The sequence below is a fragment of the Acanthochromis polyacanthus genome, chromosome 21, assembly GCF_021347895.1.
Source record: "Acanthochromis polyacanthus isolate Apoly-LR-REF ecotype Palm Island chromosome 21, KAUST_Apoly_ChrSc, whole genome shotgun sequence".
NCBI classification, from domain to species: Eukaryota; Metazoa; Chordata; class Actinopteri; family Pomacentridae; genus Acanthochromis; species Acanthochromis polyacanthus.
Window position 1 is genome coordinate 2335942 of NC_067133.1, and position 23711 is coordinate 2359652.

At 40.9% G+C, this 23711-nt stretch overlaps 1 protein-coding gene across 4 annotated transcripts in view; it reads right to left on the reverse strand.

The window, feature by feature from the left end:
• Positions 1–358: 358 nt before the first annotated feature.
• plppr2a (phospholipid phosphatase related 2a) overlaps positions 359–23711 on the reverse strand; it is a 71211-nt gene continuing 47858 nt past the window's right edge. For 2 of the 4 annotated variants that reach the window (XM_022196452.2, XM_022196454.2), the window contains 5 exons: positions 11160–11280; positions 10366–10616; positions 9178–9354; positions 6175–6302; positions 359–4062 (listed from right to left, as the gene is read on the reverse strand). In XM_022196452.2, the coding sequence (XP_022052144.1) occupies positions 3954–4062; positions 6175–6302; positions 9178–9354; positions 10366–10616; positions 11160–11280 (786 nt within the window). In that variant the 3' untranslated portion in view covers positions 359–3953. Of the gene's footprint in view, positions 4356–6158; positions 6303–9177; positions 9355–10365; positions 10617–11159; positions 11281–23711 lie in introns of all 4 variants that reach the window. The other 2 variants (XM_022196453.2, XM_022196455.2) reach the window with 2 other exon arrangements.

Sequence of the window (23711 nt, forward strand, 5' to 3'; positions counted from 1 at the left end):
GACAGAAAACTCAAGCATGTTGAGTTTTTTTTCTAGAAATAGTAGTTTGGTGCCCATTCCAGTCAGCTCTAGCAGCAGAACGCATGTTTTCTTACAGAATGTCCTCATTTGTGGCTGAAATGAAGGAAATCCTGCCACTGTTTTGACTCTTTCATACATTTTACATCAGATTGAATCCTCTGGAGGGCTGATTTTGGACGACTTAGTAAAGTGTAAAAAAATAAAGAAATGACATGAACTGTGGATTGTAAACTTGTAAAAGTATAAATTTGTAATAATTCTGGACAATGTCAATTTGTTTTGATCATAAATTAAAATACTAGTTTGTTCTTTGTCGTTTTGTGTCATTTTTGTAACATTCTGTCTTGTTTTTGTTGTTTTTTTTTGGTCTTACTTTTGTCGTTTGTCTCATGTTTTTTGTATTGTTTCCCATTTGTCATTTTGTGTTTCCTTTTTATCTCGTTTGTGTTTTTTATCTTATTTTTGTCATTATGTGTTTTGCTTTATTCATTGTTTTGTTTCTCATTTGTATTGTTTTGTGTTTCCTTTTTGTCTCGTTTGTGTTTTTTGTCTATTTTTTCATCGTTTTGTTCCTTTTTTGTCTCATTTTTGTCATTTGTCCGTTTTTTTGTTGCTTTGCAATTTTTTTTTTCTAATTTTTGGTCTCTTTTTTGTTTTGCTTTGTGTCGTTTGTCTCATTTTTGTCGATTTGCATCTAATTTTTGTTGTTTTTTGTCATGTTTAAAGTAAAATACTGTATCATTCAGTTCCAGATAGCTGTGACTAAATGTTTTGCGCCTCTTTGTAGATAAACTGGGATCTGTAAGTTGTAATGTGGAAATGATAAACTGAGGAAAAATGTTGCTGAAAGTGAATTTATTTTTCTTAAGAACTTTCAGGTTGTTCATCATGTTTTGTAAAAAGATCATTCTTTAAACGGAACGTTTTCAGAATGTACTTTTTTGCACTAAAACAAAGGGAAAAATGTGGAATTGTGGCTATTTTTTTTAGGTTATTATCCTGTGATTTTACTGGTCACTTGAGATCAAATTGGGCTGAAAGTGGAACCTGAACTCAGATGAGTTTGACACCCCTTTGACACAAAAACCGTGCTTGTATCCATAAGCTGTTTGGTATCTTTTAGGTTGATGTTAAAAATGCCAGGATGGACAAACCAGGACTAAATTGTGTAATTTCTGCTTCAATCCAGACCAACAGAATGAAACCACAAGTGTGAACACACCCTAGCAGCGATGAGAGAATTCTCATTAAAGTGTGCATTTTATTCTGTATTTATGACACGATAATGAGTCGTTGAGTTTGATCAGCTGCTTTAACATCCATGTTGTGATTTTATTAGCTCTCCTTACGCCTGCATTGACCCGATGCGTTGGCAGATTAAACACCGAAAAAGAGCTACACTGTGTTCGCTTCTTGTATTTTGTGCTAATATGAGGATTCAAATCTGAAAAGTACGGTGGCCGACAGGTCCAAACGCGCCGCAAAACGGCAAAAGCGCTGCAAACGCACAAATGATCCAAAACCAAAAAAGCACACAAACACATAAAACACGTGCAAGAAAAAAATGCTGCAAGAGAAACGTGCTGCAATCACAGAAACGATGCAGAAGCAAAGACTTACAAAATCACAAAACAGATGCAAACAAAAAATGCTGCAAATATACAAAAACACACACAAACAACCAGAACAACCGGAAGAGAAAAACGCTGCAAATTCAATCCACAATGAAAGTGCACCAGACATGAAGGAGGAGGAGAAGAAGAAGAAGGAGGAGGAAGAGGAAGAGGAAGAGGAAGAAGAAGAAGCAGAAGAAGAAGAAGAAGAAGAAGGAAAAGAAGGCGTGCAATTTCTTTCAGTGTGAAAAGGTATGTTTTCCTTTATGTTTTATCTGGCTAACTTGGCTGGCATATTTTACAATGTTATCGAAGAGCAGCATAATTACGTCATCTCCTTCTTCTCGTCTGGTGCACTTCCGTTGTGGAGTGACCTGGTGCACGTCCACTGTGGATTGAATTTGCAGCGTTTTTCTCTTGCAGTTGTTTTGGGGGTTTTGTGTGTGTTTTTATACATTTGCAGCATTTTTCGTTTGCATTTGTTTTGTGATTTTGTCAGTCTGCTTCTGCGTCGTTTCTGTGATTGCAGCACGTTTCTCTTGCATTTTTTTCTTGCATGTGTTTTATGTGTTTGTGACTTTTTGGTTTTGGATCATTTCTGTGTTTGCGGCGCGTTTGCACCTGTCGGCCACCATAGAAAAGGCCTCAAGTTCCTAAACTCATCAACACACTCCAGCTTCGTCCCGTCCAGTGGGCAGATCCTGCAGTTTGATACTAAGAGCGAGTCGACTTCCACACACGTGCTCCGTCGTCATGACAAATACAAGATTTTCCCCCCGAATCTCTGCACTGGTGATGCTCGTGTAAAAACCACACTCTCGATACAAAAAAAGAGCTTTGTACAATATCTTACAAACATGTTTCAGTGTTAGAAAGTGGACTCAGGGGGAGGAATGTACAGGAGGGGGGGGCAGGTGTGATTGTGCATGTGTGTGCTTTCGACATACATACATGTGCTCTGTAAAAACAGACTTTTATTCTTGTGTCTGTGTGCGTTTCTGTCCGCGTTTGTGTGTGTGCCGTCCAGCAGAGGGAAACATTTCACAGCACAGTGATAGGAGAGAGAAACCGAGGCCGTAAAAAAAACAAAAACATGTGCAGAGGAAGAAAAGGAACAGTGTGCAAATCAAAACCAGCAAAACTGTCTCGCCACACGTAGCGCTTGCGGCAGCCGCACCGTATATACATGTCAATAAATAAATCTAGTATTAAAATCTCAAAAATTAATCACAATAATTACATGACGCGGCCGAGTCCGCAGCAAAACGAGCTCCGTTTCGGGCCGTTCCAGAAAAGAAACCGAACAAAACGAGGAAATAAAAGTCGGCTGGCATCACGGGAAGCGTTTTGTATGAAAGCTCTTTGTCTCAAAAGAATACAAAAACGAATATTTGCTCCTGAATGTGATGCACTTTTACTCGGCTCGCCGTCGGGGCCACCTGCAGGAGCGGGAGCTTGGCTTTGTCGTATCCGACGTGTTTGTATTTCACATCAGGTTTTGGCGAAGCTGCAACCATCTGAGAAGGGGGAAAAAAAAAAAAAAGACACGAAGACGATAGCCAAGTGGAGATGTCTGTACTTTCATCCTGTTTGCTTTTGTCTGCTGCTTCTGCTGAGAGATATGAAATGGATCCTTTGATCTGGGTAAACCTCATGTGGAGCTGACTAGGGCGCTGCTACTCAGACTGCAGTGTGTGTGTGTGTGTGTGTGTGTGTGTGTGTGTGTGTGTGTGTGTGTGTGTGTGTGTGTGTGTGTGCGCACGGGATGAGATAAGGACAGAGAAAGAACGTGTTTGTTTGCGTGTGTGCGTATGGCTTGCTAAAAGGATGTTTTTTAACGGGTAAATCTCAGCAGCACACATTTCCTTCAGCGGGCTTCTTTGGTCCAACATGGCCGCCTCCTGACAGCTCGCATCAAAGCAGTTGTCCTTCAGCAAGAGGGTGTAAACTCATTCATTAAAAAAAAGAAGGAGAAGAAGAAGAAGAAGAAGCAGTGGACATTCTCAGTGGTCACAGGGTTTCCTTGCGAGAGCACACCACTGGAGATGAGCTTCAGTTCGTAGAAAAAACTCAAAATGAAAGAACAAAAACGAGGAGATGTACCTGACTGTTCGGTTTTACTTCGCTGGGCGTCCAGCAAAGAGAAAGTCTTGTTTGCCTATCGGTTCCCCGGGGGTTTGAGAGGGTTCGAGTGCGCTGCATTATGGGATGTCTAGACCTGCGTGGAATACGAGCGGTGCAGCGTCGCATACCGGCCGGCCGGATGGGCGGCGCAGTGCGGCGAGTGCTGCTGCTGCTGCTGCTGCTGGTCCGGCTGGTCTAGACTTCGCTGGAAATGGAGCGAGACGGTATGAGGACATCGGGGGTGGCGGGGAACCGATAGGGCTGATGGTCATGTGATCTCGGTGAACGGAGATCCCCGCGGAGTCTGCAGGGGAAAGAGAGGAGTGAGAAAGAGAGAGAGGAGGAGGAGGAGAAGGAGGAAGAGGACGGGGCAGAGAGGAGGCGAAGGGAGGAGAGAGAGAAAAGTGAAGAAAAGAATAATCAAGAGCAATGCACGGGATGAAGAGGGGGAGAGAGAGAGAGGAGAGAGAACAGATGTACGAACAGAAATAAGGCAACGGATGGCGGAGATGGCGGAGGGGGAAAAAGAGTCAAAGCCGGTTAGAATGGTTGGACGTAGGTGTTGTAAGGTGGGGAGGAGGAGGAGAGTGCAGGATGCTGGAGGTAGAGTGAGGGACAAGGGAGCAGAGTGAGAGGAGAGAGGCAAGTTGGGAGACAGAGGAAAAGAGGCAGTCAGGTGAGGGTTAGTGACGGTGACAGACCACAGAGGACGCAAGACATCTTCCTGAACACTTCACCCCTGAGAGAGTCGCTTCAGAACGCTGGTTCCCAACCTGGAAGCTTTGTCTGCTCTGAGGCTGCAAAAACTCAAAATCTTACCAAGTCTGTTTGTCTTATTTTTAGCCAATATGTCTCATCCCACTTGATAAAAGACAGATTCACTTCACAAGTGACATTTCAGCAGATAGAGGGACTTGTTTTAAGACAATGCATCTTAAATATCCTGAAATTCTCTTGTTTTAACCCTCGTGCCGTCCTGCGGGTCAAATTGACCCGTTTTAAAGTTAGAAAATGTGGAAAATACATATTTTCACAGTGAAAACTTCCACATTTTCAAAATTTTTGGGGAATTTTTTAACATTTTTTGGTGGAAAAAGAAAATAAATTCACTGGATTTGGTTGTTTTTTTCTGAATATTCTTAAAGAAAATATTTGAACTTTGATATACATGTAATCATTTTAGATACTTTTAGATTTTTTTGGAAGATTTTTATTCATAATTTGAAAATATTTACAATTTTTAGTTCTTGCCAATTTGGTGATTTTTTTAAAAATAAAACTTTTAATCAAAACTTTTAAGGAATTTTCTTCCTGAACATTTTTTAAGAACATTTTTAACATTTTTTTCCACCAAAAAATTGTTCACAGATTTCCCAAAAATGTTGAAAATGTGGACATCAGAAATTTCACTGTGAAAATCAGTTTTTTTCCCCACATTTTCAAATTTCAAAACAGGTGAACTTTGACCTGCAAGACAACATGAGGGTTCATCAAAAGTCGCTGTTTATGAAGCTGCAGAAATAATAGTGGTGTGTGTGCATAGCCGGTTGTGCGATGAGTGAACAGGGAATGTATGCAAATTGCAAAACTGCCGCAACAGCGAAAAGAGACACAAATATTCAATAACTTCACTCTTATACACTGTAGTGTCACCAGATTTACTGCAGCCATTCATTGGCTCATGCTGGTCATACTACAATTTGCTTTGATATAATTTTTTTTTCATAATTCTAAGGAATTTTTATAGTAAAAAAACATCAGGCTGCTGGGGCTGGGGATGCATCTTATAGGGGGGGCTCCAAGCCAAACAGGTTGGGAACCACTGCTTTAGAAAATGAAGCACTTGTGGAGATAAAACATGACGGGACCTCTGCAGCCGCTACAACCTTTTATTAGTACTTTCTTTTTGCCTCGGCTGAGTTTCCCTCCAGCCAGCTGATTTGCATTGTATCCGAATGGTAAATTACACCTGGAGTGTGTCGGCTAAACTGCTGACTCACCTCGCGGAGATAAGTGACTCTCTAAATCCCCGATAACAAGAAAACGTGTAACACTGCAGGGCTTAGGAGTAAGCTAGCGCCTCTTTCCAAAGCAAACAACTCGCTAGAATTTGTTCCATCCTGTGGCTGAAATATAATCGTTTCACACCGCGAGAACAAATCTCACCTGCGTTCTTATCGGCCTACAACACGGCGTGCATGCGCAGAGATTTAAAAGGATTCACTTGGGTGTGTTTTGTCGGGACCGGGGGTGCAGGCGGGGCTTGGAGCATGCATGTTTTTGCGGATTTGTTCTTTTCCGGGGAACAAAAAAAAGGAGGATTCAGTTAAGAGACAAGGGGTGTGTATCTGAGCCCTTTGGTGAGCACAGCCGTGCCTCACACCCACCCCCGCCCCTTACCTGAGGGCCACTTAACTTTTCGAGTGGACTCTCCACGCAGGGCAGCGTCACCATCGGCATGCCCAGCACCGACTCCGGGCGCTGGGGTCGCGGTGGGGGAGGACTGGGCTGCAGCTGCTGGAAGTTATTAATCACACAAGTCACCTGGAGACAGAGAGCAGGAGGAAGAGTCAGAGAGAAGGAAGGAAGGAAGGAAGGAAGGAAGGAAGGAAGGAAGGAAGGAAGGAAGGAAGGAAGGAAGGAAGGAAGGAAGGAAGGAAGGAAGGAAGGAAAGAAAGAAAGAAAGAAAGAAAGAAAGAAAGAAAGAAAGAAAGAAAGAAAGAAAGAAAGAAAGAAAGAAAGAAAGAAAGGAAGGAAGGAAGGACGAAAGAAAGAAAGAAAGAAAGAAAGAAAGAAAGAAAGAAAGAAAGAAAGAAAGAAAGAAAGGAGAAGGACATTTGTTAAACTCTGCCCCTGACCGGGAACTGTTCATTCAGAGCTTAGCGGGGATGTTCCTCATGACTAATTCCCCCTGTTGATTAAATTAGCTCTATTTAATCAATAAGATTTAAAATTTTCCAAAATGTATTTAAGGGCCATTTGTAAATGTCAATTACATTATTCAATAACCAAATTGGACTTGAAAGGCGTGTCACGTTTAAAAAATTGCCAAAATCACACCATTTATCAAACAGAAACTGTAAAAAACCTAAAAAAATAGCAGATTTTCTACTTTCCACTGGTGCTTGAACTGATCAGGTGTTATGTGAGGCTTTGTAGGAAATTTAATCACATCTAAGCTTACTATTGTGATATTTCATCCAAACTATTTTATTCGACACCAGCAATGAGACAGTCTAAATGATGGTCTCCATATAAAAATTCCACAAAAATAAACCATTTCCTCAAGATCTTCAACAAAAACAAACTTCTGCCAAACATTCGGTGACTGCTCGGCTGAACTGCAGGCAGTGTCTGATCAGAGTGGAAGCAAATTACTGAGACTGAGAGCCAAACAAAAGCATATTTACTAAAAAACAAGAAAACTGTCTGGGTTATACAGAGGAGCGAACTGTCAGCAAGTTATTGGAAGATACATTCAGCATGGTGAAACTGATGTGCAGAGTAGTGAGAAAAATGAAAACTTTATGGAGGTTATAAAGCTGTAAATAGATAAATATCACCATTTAACAAAAAAAGAATAGGTAAAACCTGTGGGCACCTGGAAAATTGTTGCACATGTCGATTCCTGGCATTAATGTGGGGAGACGGGAGGTTATTTTAGCCGTTTATCTGCAAAAATTAGCAGGCTTTGATCACTAGAATAACCAACAGTATGTTCAGAGAAGGAAGCAGCTGGTTCTTCCTCGTCTCCAAAGCCTTTTCTCTCACAAAAGTCACTGTCTGAAAATCCAAACATTAAATCAGAAATTGAATACTGAACTGTATAAAAATGCAAAACAGTGCTTATCTTTCATTAACATGTCCTCTATATGATCATCAATAGGCGATAATCGTCTCTTAGTGTCACGTCTAAGCAGCTTTGCATAAGAACTATTCATAAAACTCACGAGGAGACCAAACCAAGGCGGCCAACAACAGACTGATTTCACAAGTCATTACAAACGTCAACAGAGTAAACTGCATATGTGCCATGCCAGAGAGGAAATTTTACCGAGCATAGCAACAGTAACCAAAGGGGCGTGGCTTAGAAAATGGTCAATTATCCTCCTCCTCTGTCCTCTACTGATGAAGGACACCGCTAAAAGGTTTCAAGGGGCGATCCAGGGATGCAGCGTTGGATTAAAAGCAAAACAAGCCCAATTGAAATTAAACTCTATGTGTTTTTGTCTGTTATGGAACACAATCCGCTCCAAAGCAAAAAGAAAAGAGAAATTTATCAATCAAATGAGATTCAGGACAACTAAAGTGAAATTAAACGACAAATAAGCGTCCAAGTCAGCAATATGAACAATGCAAGCAGTGAAGTTTTGTTCTGTATTTCAGTTGTGGCACTGAGCTGTGTTTTGGACACTGAGTGGATGTCGTGCTGCTACAATTAAGGACATTGTTAATTACCTGTACTCACAAACAGCAGAACTTCTGCACCACAGCTGAGGTTACGGACACTACAACGGTGCTACTTTTAGATAAGAACATCTTACTCCTCCAAAACAAACAAAAAAAATCCAAAACATTGAAATAAAAGTCAAATCTGCGCTGCATCTGACTGCACTGTTGGCTGCAACAATGAAATTATATACTAATGTTCAATGCATTTACTCTGAATTAATGCTATTCTTCCTCTGGTTATAATTCATAACCCAGCTACTTAAAAAGTACTGCTAACTTATTTACAGTTTAGACGGAGCAACTAAAGCCTCAAACATGACTCCAGAAGGAGTTTTAATATCATTTTAATATCTTGGTGCTCAGGAAGAGGAGGAGATGAGCCGCTGCATAATTGGGAACTCTTAAAGGCTAAGAAAATTGCATTAGCAAGCACTTAACGTTCGTACCTAACCTGTTGTGTTAGCAGGATGATTTTATTTAATAGTAGTAGTGATGTGCCCACATTATCTATTAAATATATATCTCTTTGCTCTATCGGCTCCATATCTGATGGCTTTTCTTCAGCTGGTGTAATCTACATTTTGGTGTGCCTAATCATGTTTTTCAGTTGCACTGTATAGTTTCGGAAATAGAGAACCAGAAAAGCACTATAAACTTGCTGATACACTATAGAGTGGACTGAGGCCAGAGTGAACATATGGAGCAGCTTTTAAAATCTGGAAGGTCCAGGTGAGCTGCATTAGCTGTCAACCTTCAGATGGGAGGTTCACTGCTCTGATCTCCATCTATGTAAATCTGACATACAGCAGTAATGAAGCATAAGGAGAGCAGACGTTCAAACAAGAGTCACTCAGAACAACATGACGCCAGCTGTCGTCCTCAAATCTTTTTCTTATCCAACTTAAAAAAGAAAAGAACACCAGTAATGTATACACTGCTTCTAATGTCCCACCGTCATTCTGCTCACCAGAAACACAGCGATGGCTCCTCCGGTGAAGAATCCCGCCAGAACGTCGGCCCAGTGGTTGCGGTACTCGGCCACCCTGACCACACCGACCAGCATGGCCAGGCAGAGCAGGGTGAGGCTGATGGTGGGCTTGGTGAGCCGCGTGCCTTTGGTCTTAAACACCAGCGTCACATACATCTGCAGGAAGACATGGAGGAGGAGGCGCACAGTAACACAGTACAGCAAACACCACAATGATCCCGTCAGTGTAGGTTCTCATTCATCCCGGTCATGGTTATCCAAAGTTGTTTAAATCAATCCACTGGACAACGATCATGCAAGCCTGTAATTCTGAATCCACATTAAATTGACTATGAAAGGACATGTGTGGGGCTGAAATTATCAATGTGTGGCAGCCTTACTTTTTTGTAATCTTTAACCCTGTAAGACACAAGTATTGAAAAAAAATAGCAAAAGTAGATGAGAAATAAAACTAAAAAAATAATGGAATAAAGCATATACATAAAATCTAAAAAAGAGAAAGAAAGAAAGAGAGAGAGAGAGAAAGAAAGGAAGAAAGAAAGAAAACTCATATATGTTGAAACCCAAATATAGAAAATGAAAAGAGCAAAAAATTAAACTGAAAAAATTATATGTCTAAATCCAAATATGGAAAACAAAATGAGCAAGCGAATATAACTGATAAACTGAAAAAAATTATATATGTATAAACCCAAACATAGAAATTAAAAGGAGCAAAAAAAATTAAGCTGAAAAAAATATACATATATAAATGTAATTATAGAAAACACAATGAGCAAAAAAAGAAAGCTGAAAAAATTACTTTTGTATCACTCCAAATATAGAAAATAAAATGTGCAAAAACATAAAATTTATATATATATATATATATATATATATATTTGTAGAAGCCAATAAATAGAAAATAAAATGAGCAAAAAAATAAAACTGAAAAAATTATTTTTGTATCACTCCAAATATAGAAACAAACTGAGCAAAAACATAAAATCAAATATATATATATATATATATATATATATATATATGCAGAAGCCCAAATATAAAAAAATAAAACGAGCAAAAAAATAAAACTGAAAAATTATTTACAGGGTTAAAGACGTTTTTACAAAAAAAGGCAAAGAGAAACACTGCTCTTTACAGAAGCACTTCCAGCATGCTCCGACCTACCACTGTGTACACCGCCGAGTAGACGCTGAGCGCTGCATCCTTAGACGGAAAGGATTTACGTGCAGACATGACAATCAGCGGGTTGCCTGTGCAGGCGCGGCGCTCTGTGATGTACTGCATGGTGGACTGGCAGCCTAACGCTGTGTAGTTTGGTCGGCAGGCAGACAGGAAGTGAGGCGTCTGGTTTCCCGTTACCACCTGACCGGCGTTGGCGAAGATGGTGGTGGTGAACAGGCCGAAGGCATACACCCCTGGATGGCACAGGAGGATGTTGAGAAAGGCGATAAGGAAGAATACTTTGGTTTTTACAGAAAAGAGGAAGCAGGAAAGTACATTAGATATATACCAGAGTCGTATCAAAACGCGAAGCTCCGCCTTGAGATAAAAACGGGCGATATTAAGTTTATTCTCCTTAAAATAGCACCAACACATTATTATCAGTCGAGGTGTGAAATTACACCAGAAGCCTTCACCTCATCCGATTCAGCTCAAGATGCAAATGTGCAAGCTGCTTAATATTCATGAGAGCCTTCCTGCCAGCATCCTGAATATTCTACCTCAAAGATTATTCCACATTTTATCATCCAATTAACAGCTGCATGTACAAGATCTGGCTGACAAACTGAGGTGTAGCGGGTCACGTTCTTACAATCCAACCCTTTCTTTCAAGATGTTTTGCTCTGTTCCTTCTTGCCGCTCAGTTTTGCTGATAACATCACATGTGCAGACACCAAAGTGCTATTTAAATGGCCTGAGGAGCAGAAGGGCTGTGTACTGCAAAACAGAGTGCTCACCCAGGAAGCGAATTATGCGCCTCAGGAGGGGATTGAAGTAGCAGCAGTCTGCAGTGACGATGGTCTTCTCCTGGGTTCCCTCTGCCTTGGTGAAGAAGGCACACAGCTCTCCAATAAGAATCTGTGCAAACAAAGATAACAGAGAGCTGCCGGTCAAAACTGTTCAGTGTACCGTTAGTATCAGTATTAGTATTTGGAGGTTACGTCACCCTACACCACGGCAACAACACTCAAACACACAGAGGTCAGAGGTCACAGCTGGACACAAAACCAACTGCTGAGAGAGTTAGAAATGCAGTGGTTTCATTAATGACACTCCAAGACAGAAATAACAACCACGATGAGAAAACTTCTATGTCTCGCTTTAATTCTAGCACCAACACTGGGTCAAACCCTTCTTTATCTCCTATTTTCTTTTAAACTGGACCACAGTTGACAGAATTAACAGCATGCTGCACTGAAGGAGAAGTGAAACCAGCATTTAAGACCATAAACTCATTAGGGAAAAGTTTACTGAGGAACCAAATCAAGTAAGGAGTAGAATCATTTTACCATAGACTTCTGTACAATGAGACTTCCTATTTACAACTAAAGGCACCGCCCCCTGCTGGCTGTAAAGAAGATTGCAGGCACTTTTGCACTGGCTTCCCTTTTCATAACAAGAGGATACATCAGTCTTTTATATATATTCAATGCTTTCAATTTAAAACATCATAAACTACCAACTCACAAGAGAACGAATAAACTCTGGGTTTATTTACCTTAAAGTTGAAACACACAAATATTACACATCTCAATCATCTTTTAAAGTAAATATGGGTCCTGTGGTGGTGGTCAAATACAGATGTGAACTCAGAGCAATGAGGTACTTTCTCTGCAGACATTGTTTCTGTCTTTGTGAAGAGCATGAGGCTTGTGGTGACTGTGTTCACTTCGCTCCCCGTGATTCTGAACAGCGGTGCCTCTCCAGACTGATGATCCCTTAATGGGCTGCAACTGTGAGGCTCATCTGTGTGAGGGCCTACACTCAAAGACGCCAGTGCACAATAAAACCAACTCTCTCGACATACAAGTATATATGAACGAGGCGTGCTTCATCCTGATGATCTGCCCGCTTTGCCGTGGCGGTCGTGGTTCCCACTTCAACGCCGACCTGTTCCACAGACCCATAAACCTCATTTTTTTCTCCTTCCATACTTAACATAATTCCACATTTATGCACCGCGGTGGTAAAGTCTGAAGCAGCGCTGTCTGAGGAGAGACAGCAGGAGCTAATGAAAGAACCACCGACACAGGCAGAGAGACAGATGTGAGACGAGGAGAATATCGAGCTTCAGCTGAGTCTCACGCTTCAGCATTTCAGTGCAGCCAAGTCAGAAGAGTTAGCAGCATGCAGGGAAGCAGGCAGGGCAGCAGTGCTGTGATGTGCATGCCCAGCCGAGTGATTTCTTCCATTAGAGGAACACAACCGAACTGGGTGTTCCATGGCAACCCGTGAAACACTAATAGGAGCATGAAATCAAAGCTGAGGGGGATTAATCAGCAGCTTCAAATCAGAGATATTAGGAGTACTGTCACACTGTGGATGAGCATTTAGGGGGCAATTAAAACACAGCATTATGGCGGTTTCCATGGGGACTGCTGGTTTGAGGAGTGTTTGAGCCTGAGCATACCACAAAATGTGAGATAAGAGCGTGCTGTCACTCATGGCCAAGAGCTCTTGAACATTTTGCCTTGAGCAAAGCAGTAAAGGAGTGGGACGAAGGTCTTTTTGCAGACATACAGTACAAGGAACCCACAGGCCCTTTATATCTAATTCATAGGGAATCTACACATCTGTGACAGGATGATTTACAAATTCAGTTATAAAGTGCCCACACTTCAAAATCAATATTACCAACCCCCCTCTAAAGTCTTCCAACTGTCCAACTGCTATAATCCATAATCCACCATAATGTGCTTAAAATGTAACTTCTGTGTTTCAGGTGTAGCTGGTGGTTTGCTAGCAGCTGTTTCTTTTAGATGGGTGCAGTGATTATTTAGAGGCTTCTATTGATGTCTGGCAACTGTTCCAGTTCAAATTTGATAACACTATGATTTACGTTTGTATGAATTACACAAACAAGACATGTCATTTTGGCTAGTCAGCTTTAGAGGTATTGGTTTGGGTACCTTTGGATCAAACCTGACTTGCGATTTTCGTTACTCTGCCAAAGAACACGGCAGAGTTATGTGACGATCGGCGTACATTTGTCAGTCTGTTAGCAACATTACTCAAAAACGGACTAATGGATTTGGATGAAATTTTCAGAGAAGGTCAGAAATGATACAAGGAAGTAGTGATTAGATTCTGGCAGTGATGCAGCTTTTAGTTTGGATCCACGGATTTGTTAAAGATTTCTGTATCAATGCGAGATAGCGGAACGGTATCAACAAGTGAACGCTACGTCAGCTGCTTGCTGACGATCCCATGATTGTGATGCTACTACAAATCCACTGCTGTGGACTTATCGGCAATGATGCAGAGAACAATTAATTAAATTTTGGGGGTGTTTCCGAGTTCCATCAATTCCCGTCGCCCACTACATGTTTTCTTCACGCTATTTCGGTATCCGTACATAACATACACATGCATAACACACACCTGTGCTCAGCGCAAGGTCATTTTGTTCGTGGGTACATCTATATGAAATGGACACATTCTATGTTGCTGTGATTTCTGATTATCAATAACTAATTAAAAATATGGTGCATTTCTGACGATGCCATATGGGGGAATGAGCAGCCTTGGAGGAGGACTGTACTTTCTGAGTGCTTTTCTTGTTCAGAATGAGACATGTGGATTTGAAATTGCCAAATCTACTCAAATAGATAATATTATTTAAAAAAACAAAGCAATTTAACAGGTTTAATACTGAAAAAAGCCAGTTAAAAGTACAAATGCTGTGAAGTGTCCCAATTTTTAAATATAAAGAACACATCTTGATAGAATCTTTTCACTTTCTATTGAATCATTGCTGACAAATAACTCCAAATTTACAGACCTTATTCATTTGTGTTGAAGCAAGAGACTCTCTCTGGTTATTTTTTTTTCTTTAAATGTTGATCATCTCTTATAATCCTGATGTATTCCAGTTAAATTGGCGGTTGTGCAGAATTCCCTGAGCCACTCATTTGTGCAGCTAGGTGGGAGTGAACACCTGCAGACGCTCCTCTGCAAAAACTACACAAACTCACAGCTCCACTGTCCGTCTCACTTCTGAAACCAAATGTGTGTCCTTAAAAGTCGCAGCAGAGAGGAGGTGAAAGAGTAGCAGCGAGTTGAAGAGAAAGGAAAGAAGAAAGGAGAGTCTGCTGAAGATAGAACGGGGTTAGGGGTAGTACTGCAGGAATGAATTATTCATGCGTGGATGGCATTCATGTGAATCATGTAGCGCATTATTTCAACCAACATTTCTAAATTATCTCTCTCCACTGCAGTGGGATGCGCTCTGGCTGCCTGCCTCTGCCCCGACTTCTCCTTCAAGGATTCACAGTTAAATATGACGAGGCTGTCACTGCAGTTTAGAGACAATGGGATTATAATTCCTTGGAATTAAACCGCTCATCACTGAATAAAATGACGCCTCAAGAAGCGTGTCACTCCAGGACACGTGACTTTGCCATGACACACAGCTGCAAGTTTGGGGAAAAAGAACACGTCGTACATGCGTAGTCACATGAATCATTTAGATGCAGAACAAGAGAAAGGAGTAAAGGAATGAAACATTAATGCAGACATGACGTGATTAACTCTCTGCGTGTGCACAAATGGCGTCATGACTGCATTTCTGTCCGCACAAGGGAGCTGGAGGATTCTGCTCTGTGTGTGTAAGTAATCAGATCTCGATTTGTGTCAGTGATTATTAGTCAAACGCGAGTGTGCATTCAGATTGGCCCTTTTTATGAATACGTGTCTATTAGGAGGCAATAAGCGGGGATGTTTTACTCAGAGCGATGAGATGAATGAGGAGGATTGTGGAGATGACAGAGGAGCGGCAGGAGTCGGGGAATGAAGAGAGCAGGGAGGATTAGAGGAGCATTATTAAAGAGGAGGAGGACTAGGAAATAACATTCCAGATAAATGCATTTCACATTTATGTACGCTCTTTTATTTTGTGAATAAATACTTCACAGTGAATGTGCACATTCAGGATACGTGCGGGTTTTCCACAAGCTTCCTCCAAAGTTGTGGTGAATCCGTTCAATTTAATTATGGCGCAAAAAGCAGCTTCGTGAGTTTATTTACTTGGGAGATTGTCTGAAGCGGCGAGGTTGTCAAAACGCCGGAGAAAAACATGCTGTGGTGTGATCATCATCTGGAAGGATGTCAATAAAGCCGCGAGGGACAAATCAGGCATCTTGGAATCAGCCAAGATGAGCCTCTGCAGCAGAACAGCCAGACACAGATTGCTTATATTACTGTTCTGTTCGGCAAATTGTTTCTGACCGTGGTTGTAGTGGTAAAACAAGGTGGCAACCAAAACAAAACATACACAAGAGAGAGACGAATGGAAATATGTTTTATGTTAGACTCTGAGCAATGACAGACAATGGACCAATTCTGTAAGAAGCATTGGGTTTATAGCGCTGGAATGTTTTTATTGTCTTGGTAAAAAGTTTGACAATTGAAAGTTTGTGTTTGACTTTGTGGAGATGGAAAGTTTTAGAGCCCTAAAATAGGGTTTAAAGTTCTAAGTATTTATTGAAAACATTAAATATTCATGACTAAATAGGAGGCAATCAAATCTAAAGCTTGGGGGGGAATAAAAAAAATCTCTATAACAGATAAGACCTGCATCATCAAATTCAGACTGTACACTCCTGTGTGTGTGTGTGTGTGTGTGTGTGTGTGTGTGTGTGTGTGTGTGTGTGTGTGTGTGTGTGTGTGTGTGTGTCTATGTAAGTGTTGAAGTGTTGTTTAAGACGAGCCAGAGCTGCACAATGTACGCTGTAGCACTCAATTCCAACTTGTTCTGATGTTCAGCGACATACGATAACATCAGACGCTGCTGCTGCTTTCCAGCGACTGCACAGACCCCAGGGCATGATGGGAAACATCTGGCTCTCACCCTGGCTAAACAGCCAGTTGGATTGGAAGTTGACTGAAATCTGACACTTGGACAGAAACTTTTTTGCTTTCTTTGCACTGGAAAGATTTTGTTTTTATTAGTCTAATTTTGAAGATTTACTACTCGGATCGGCGTACGTTTATCCTTCTGTCTGAACAATGTTACTCAAAAACAGACCAATGAATTCGAATGAAATTTTCGGTGAAGGTCAGAAATGACACAAGGACCACCTCTTTAGATTTTGGCAGTGATGCGGCTTATTGTCTGGATCCACGGATTTGTTAAAAACTTCTGTGTCATTGCGAGTTAGCAGCATGGCGTCACTGTAACCATGACAACGAGTGAACACTACGTCAGCTGGCTGCTGAGGATCCCATAATTGTGATCCTACTACAAATCCTTCGCTGTGGACTTATTGGGACTTAATGCTATCGGAGTGCTTTTCTTGTTCTTCAAGAAGAATACATGGTGTGTGTTTTTTATCAGTCAGAGAGGTTAAACACATTCAGATTATAAACAGAACACAATATATCACAGCTCTAGGCTCTTGCATATTCAAGTTGGACTATTTTAATTCTCTTAGTAACATCAAAACTTCCTCTTAAATAACATCTGTGTTGGTGTTTCAGTCCTGACAGATCAGAAGAGAAAGTTACTGTCTTGAATTTCTTTCTACTGCACCTGAGTATTAATCAATGTTTTCAGTTTGACAGAAGCTGGTCTGCTCAACTGATTTATAAACAATTCTTGCTAAACGGAGGTTGAACCATAAGCAGAGATCATAGATGACCTGTAGAGCATTTTACCAGGATGTCTAAAAGCCGAAGAAGCAACCAAAATGCAGTGCAGCTGAACTTTTCTGTCATCCTCTGCTGCAAGAAGGAAACAGAATGTTGGTTCCCCACTTTTTGTTTATTGAATAATTAGGCCAGTGGTTTACTTTCTGCCTCTGCTTATATGTGATGGCCCATGTGGGTCTGCATGAAGTAAATTTGGTCATCTCACCAACTCCGTGTGCACACATTTGCGTGCAGTATGAAATTTGTGTCTCCAGCTACACTATAAGGTCAGTAGTGTGCCTGCATGGGATATGTAGATGTGACCTACCGCATATGAATCCAACAGAGTCTTCCGTGCAGACTCCTATGGACTAGGAAACAATAAACTTCAAACCCTTCCTGAGATGTGGTCTTTTGCCCTTTTAATCTGCAGACTTACTGCGGGACACATGCAGGGTGTGCGACCATTTTATATATCTTCAGGTAAATCAACACTGAAAAACTCTGTGAAACTTCTTTATCATGACTGGTGTGGTTTAATCAGACTTGACTGACAGCAGCTGGCATTAGATTTTGATTCGAATGTCACAAAAAAAAAAAAGCTATTGCTGACAAGAGGAATGTCATCTTTTCCAACTGAGCCACCCGCAGCGGAAAAAACGTATTTGTAAAATATCAGAAATTGCAGCGGAAAATATTGTGCTCACGCAGAACCCCACCACTAAAAACCAGACCGAGAAATATGTTTTTCTCGTCTTGGAGTGCTCCCAAAACTGTTTGGTATGAAGTGTGGGCCAACTACGTCTGAAAGTTAAAGTGTTGAAATCGTTGCCGCCAGCAGCCACGGGGAGCTAAGGGAGCCAAGCCGGCCGTCGTCGGGGTGAGCTGGGATGAATCATCCAAATGGGGATAACAGTACACATTTTCACGCAGTCACTCTTTGAAGGCGTTCACACAGTTGTGTTCCAGTTGGACTGATGCACGAAAAGTGAGCAACAGAACTTGAGAGAAAGGTTGAAATCCTTCACGCTTCTGTACCTTGGTGGTCTGTCGCTGCACAAAATCAGAGAGACAACATGACGGTTTCAGAAAGTCACAGAAACTATCAGACTTCATAAATCTGTTGGCATGGAGGGGCTTCTGATACTAAATGACAATCCCTCAACCACATCATTTGATACTGCAGCTTTAACTAGACAACAGGGGCATGAAGAGAGGATGAAAACATCTGCATAATCTAGCAAATGCCTCATCAAATTTGAAAGAGATCAGCAGACATCTTTGCATGTCATCTGGAACAAACATAGAGTGAATGCTGTATTTAAAGAAGCAGTCTGACATTCTGGGAAGTACAGACATTTGATTTGTTGACAACATTTAGATACACACGTGGACAAAATTGTTGGTACCCCTCAGTTAAAGAAGGAAAAACCCACAATTCTCACTGAAATCACTTGAAACTCACAAAAGTAACAATAAATAAAAATTTATTGAAAATTAAATAATCAAAATCAGCCATTACTTTTGAATTGTTGATTAACATAATTATTTAAAAAAACAAACTAATGAAATAGGGCTGGACAAAAATGATGGTACCCATAACTTAATATTTTGTTGCACAACCTTTTGAGGCAATCACTGCAATTAAACGATTTCTGTATTTGTCAATGAGCGTTCTGCAGCTGTCAACAGGTATTTTGGCCCACTCCTCATGAGCAAACAGCTCCAGTTGTCTCAGGTTTGATGGGTGTCTTCTCCAAATGGCATGTTTCAGCTCCTTCCACATATGTTCAATGGGATTCAGATCTGGGCTCATAGAAGGCCACTTTAGAATAGTCCAACGCTTTTCTCTCAGCCATTCTTGGGTGTTTTTGGCTGTGTGTTTTGGATCGTTGTCCTGTTGGAAGACCCATGACCTGCGACTGAGACCAAGCTTTCTGACACGAGGCAGCACATTTCTCTCCAGAATGCCTTGATAGTCTTCAGATTTCATCGTACCTTGCACACTTTCAAGACACCCTGTGCCAGATGCAGCAAAGCAGCCCCAAAACATTACTGAGCCTCCTCCATGTTTCACCGTAGGGACAGTGTTCTTTTCTTCGTATGCTTGGTTTTTGAGTCTATGAACATAGAGTTGATGTGCCTTACCAAAAAGCTCCAGTTTGGTCTCATCTGTCCAAAGGACATTCTCCCAGAAGCTTTGTGGCTTGTCAACATGCATTTTTGCAAATTCCAGTCTGGCTTTTTTATGAGTTTTTTTCAGCAGTGGTGTCCTCCTTGGTCGTCTCCCATGAAGTCCACTTTGGCTCAAACAACGACGAATGGTGCGATCTGACACTGATGTACCTTGGCCTTGGAGTTCACCTTTAATTTCTTTGGAGGTTGCTCTGGGCTCTTTGGATACAATTCCAACGATCCGTCTCTTCAATTTGTCATCAATTTTCCTCTTGCGGCCACGTCCAGGGAGGTTGGCTACTGTCCCGTGGGTCTTGAACTTCTGAATAATGTGAGCCACTGTTGTCACAGGAACTTCAAGCTGTTTAGAGATGGTCTTATAGCCTTTACCTTTAAGATGTTTGTCTATCATTTTTTTTCGGATGTCCTGGGACAATTCTCTCCTTCGCTTTCTGTTGTCCATGTTCAGTGTGGTACACACCTTTTCACCAAACAGCAGGGTGACTACTTGTCTCCCTTTAAATAGGCAGACTGACTGATTATGAGTTTGGAAACACCTGTGATGTCAATTAAATGACACACCTGAGTTAATCATGTCACTCTGGTCAAATAGTTTTCAATCTTTTATAGAGGTACCATCATTTTTGTCCAGGCCTGTTTCATTAGTTTGTTTTTTTAAATAATTATGTTAATCAACAATTCAAAAGTAATGGCTGTTTTTGATTATTTAATTTTCAATAAATTTTATTTATTGTTACTTTTGTGAGTTTGAAGTGATTTCAGTGAGAATTGTGGGTTTTTCCTTCTTTAACTGAGGGGTACCAACAATTTTGTCCACGTGTGTATAGGGTTTTGAAGCTCTCTCATGTCCGAGCGCTAAATGTGAAGTTAAAATCTCACTTTACATGACTGAATAGTGGTACTAGACAATCAGAACACACCTCCTTGCATGTCTTTGTGCAGCCATGTGGGAAAGTTTTTCAGTGTTCCAGGCAACCAATAGATTTACTTTGGTTTGCATAGAAATAAAACAATAATGTGTTGGATGATGAGCTTTACAGGCATCAGAAGGCGGATTTTATTACATTTGGACAGATCTGGCTGCTTCCCTCCATTTTCAGTCTTTGTGCTAAGCTAAGCTAACCTGTTGCCAGCTTAATATTTGGCACCGAGACACGCGAGTGACTTTTCCTGCGAGTGACATATTTTATGAACATATTATGACTATTGTATTAACAGGGTGGATCCCAGCTTAGACAGCACACACAGACTGAGTTCTACAGACACTGTCCCCAAAACTTTTCTATTAACATTTTAAAAATAGATATATCTGTCTCATAGAATTACAGAAAGGTGAAGTGATCGTTACTTCCCAATACAGAAAAAGGAATTCTTAGCTTCTACTTTCAGAATTTATGTTTGAATTTACTCAGTTTCTCAACAATCTTACACACTGAATGCTAAACTGTAAACATAAGTGATACATAAATGCTCTTAAGTATTTTTTTTTTTAGAAGTCATAAGAGATTGAGTCCTTCTCTGGTGAATAATGAAAGCAAGTTGCTGCTCTTGAATCACATGGACCAACTACAGACCCATTTCAGTGAAGCTCTGCAACCATAAGACCTAATGCTTCTGACAAGCTTGAGAAACGTATTCATATGTGAAGTATGAGGAGACGCCTGGCTGTCACTAACATCCCATTATCTGTCGTCATCCACGGCGACCTCAGTCTCTGCTGTTGCGGTGTACATGTGAGATTTGGACTAATGGATGATGCGCAGACACCACGCTTGTCTGAGTGCATCAGGATCACCGCCACCTTTACTCACATGTGCATCTCACTGTGAGGAATGGGTGCTAACAGGAGACTGATAGCACAGGAGAGCGGCTGAAAGTACAGACGGGATGCATCTAATGAGACGGTTTAGAAACAATGAAATGGCATAATGGAGAGAGATGGCTGAGGAAAGAGCATGATCTCATTCACGGATGAAGAGACACAGCGCACAAGTGCAAACACAATTGCGTACACAAGGCCATGGGGCACTTCACACAAACCTGACTGCATCTGCACAAAGGGAAGCATTATTTAACAGCACACACACGTCCACACACTCCGAGCGTGATTGCACATCGTAACCACTGTTAGCCTGCTGAGCATCTGTCCAGACACCCAAACACTTGTATGCATTATCATATTGTTCTATATTCCATCTTATAGAAGCTCAACTTCTTCATCATTGTCTGGCAGTATCACCTCTTTCACTTTAATCCTTCTCTCACTTCATTGTTTGTTTCACACTGAAGGAAAAGTAGGTTATTCTTTACCTGTCTCCTTCTATTTTTACCCCTTTTCTCCCTGCTCTGTTAAGTTCTTTAAAAATATTCATCACAGTAACCTGTAGCTGTTTTATATCTCACTCTTATTTATTGTTCAGTTCTTTTTTTTTTGCTTCTCCTTCAATATACAGTCATGGAACAAATGATTAGACCACACTTTCTTGTTCTTTTTAAAGTCTGTTACCACTAAAGTTATATTACCTGAAGACTACAATGAACACGACAAAAAAATGCAGCTGATTACAAAATACTTTGTCCTATTTGACATGCTTAAGTTCAACTGCATTCCCAGGGTTTCATGCCATCAGCAGCACTGCACATGCAAAGGTCTACAGTGGTTTCCTGCTGACATTCAAGCCGTAGCACAACTCACAAGTTTTCAGCACTCACATAATGCCTAAAACTAAGGAATTATGTGAAGCCACAAAGGCAGCCATCTTGGTTGTGCTGGAAACTGGCATGAGTGAGAGACAGGTAGCCAAAAAACTGAAGATCTCCAAGACAGTCGTTCAAGCCCAACATGGTTCTACCAAACTGCTAGCTGGTCACAGCAGGAAACGTCTTTCTACCCACCAGATGACCGTGCACTCATCCGTTCCTGTGATGCAAGAACTTAAGTGATTTGGGTTTTTATCAAGCAAACAATGGAAAATGTGTAGATATTCACTCTTAAATTAAACTCTTATGAGCCATTTCTGTTGTTATCATTATATTTGTCCAAGCAAATGTACCTTTAGTGGTACCAGGCACTAAAATGAACAAAAGATTGAAGAAAACAAGGGTGTTCTAATCATTTTTTCCATGACTGTATGTCCTTGTACACTGTTTGTTTACAATGAGTCATTCAGGGATTCTTTGGACACACAGTTGAGGTTGGCCTCATGCTACTAACAACAGGCTCATTAATAATGTTCCTCTTTCCACCTGTTATGCCTGTAAGCCAGGGTACTTCAGGTAAAGTCAGTCCAATGCACTTTGTGTCAAAATCAGTGAATATCTCCTCATGGCCCGCTAGCAGTCTGGTTTACGTGCGCGCTGAAAAAAACATCTGGTGTTGTGGAGAAGAGTGGAATGAGATTTAGGGTTAATCTGGTACATTTTTATTATCTAAATATGCTAACTATTAACAATATTTCTCTAGAATCATAGAGCCCATCTGTAAGACTGAAGATTACTGAGGTGACACTTTCTCCAAATGTCATTAAAATTATTAGAACTCTTTAGATTTTCATGAAGTTAAACCTCGTCATTGATATTATTTTATGGTCTGCATTTTTTGGCAATAGTCACCTGATTTTCTGTCCTTGCATTTTGTAATTATGTCTCCGTATTGTGGTTCTCGTTGTTAGTAGCAGAATCCGCTACTCCCAAAGGTGTTACATTGCCTTCACACAGATGCACAGGAAATGATGCTTATGTAATCCAGCATTATTGTATGTTATTTCCACTGTCTCACTGTTGCATCCATTTAAGAAAAAGCCTGGCACATAAACCCCTTTTAAAACCATGTGCTGCTTTCACGCTTTTTTTTTTTTAACACAAGCTACACAAATGAGTGATGAAAGTGTTAATTAGTGAGCTTTAGAGGTGCCGTAGGTGGATTCTGCGACCTTTGGATCGAGCTAAATTAGCTCTTTGTGTGAAGCTCAGCTACAGCTAAGCCGAAGCTAACTGGTGGTATTGGCTTCATATTGATTTTACAGACATGGCAGTGGTATCAATCATCTCAGTTCACTCTCTGCAAGAAAAGGTTGTTCCAAAAATGTTAAAGTTATTGCTGTAAATAAACATGGAAGCCTCCACCTTCAAACATTAGAAAACGGTAGCGAAGTGAGCGCTAAAAATCTCACAACTACCACCACTGAATGTACAAAAACAACCTAAAACAACACAGCAAAACGGCTGCATGCAATGGATTTTACTTCACTGCCATTGCCTCAGGTCAGTATGCTCTGAAACAATCACTCAGATACTCTAGTATTCATCCATTCATCCATTTTCCTCTGCTAATTCAGAGTTAGGATGCAGTGGCAGCAGACTCAGCTGTGCATTCAGGACGCCCCTTTCTCCAGCAACATTTCCCACTTCCTCCTGGGGAACGCCAAGATGTTATCAGGCCAGATGAGATATATAATCCCTCTGGC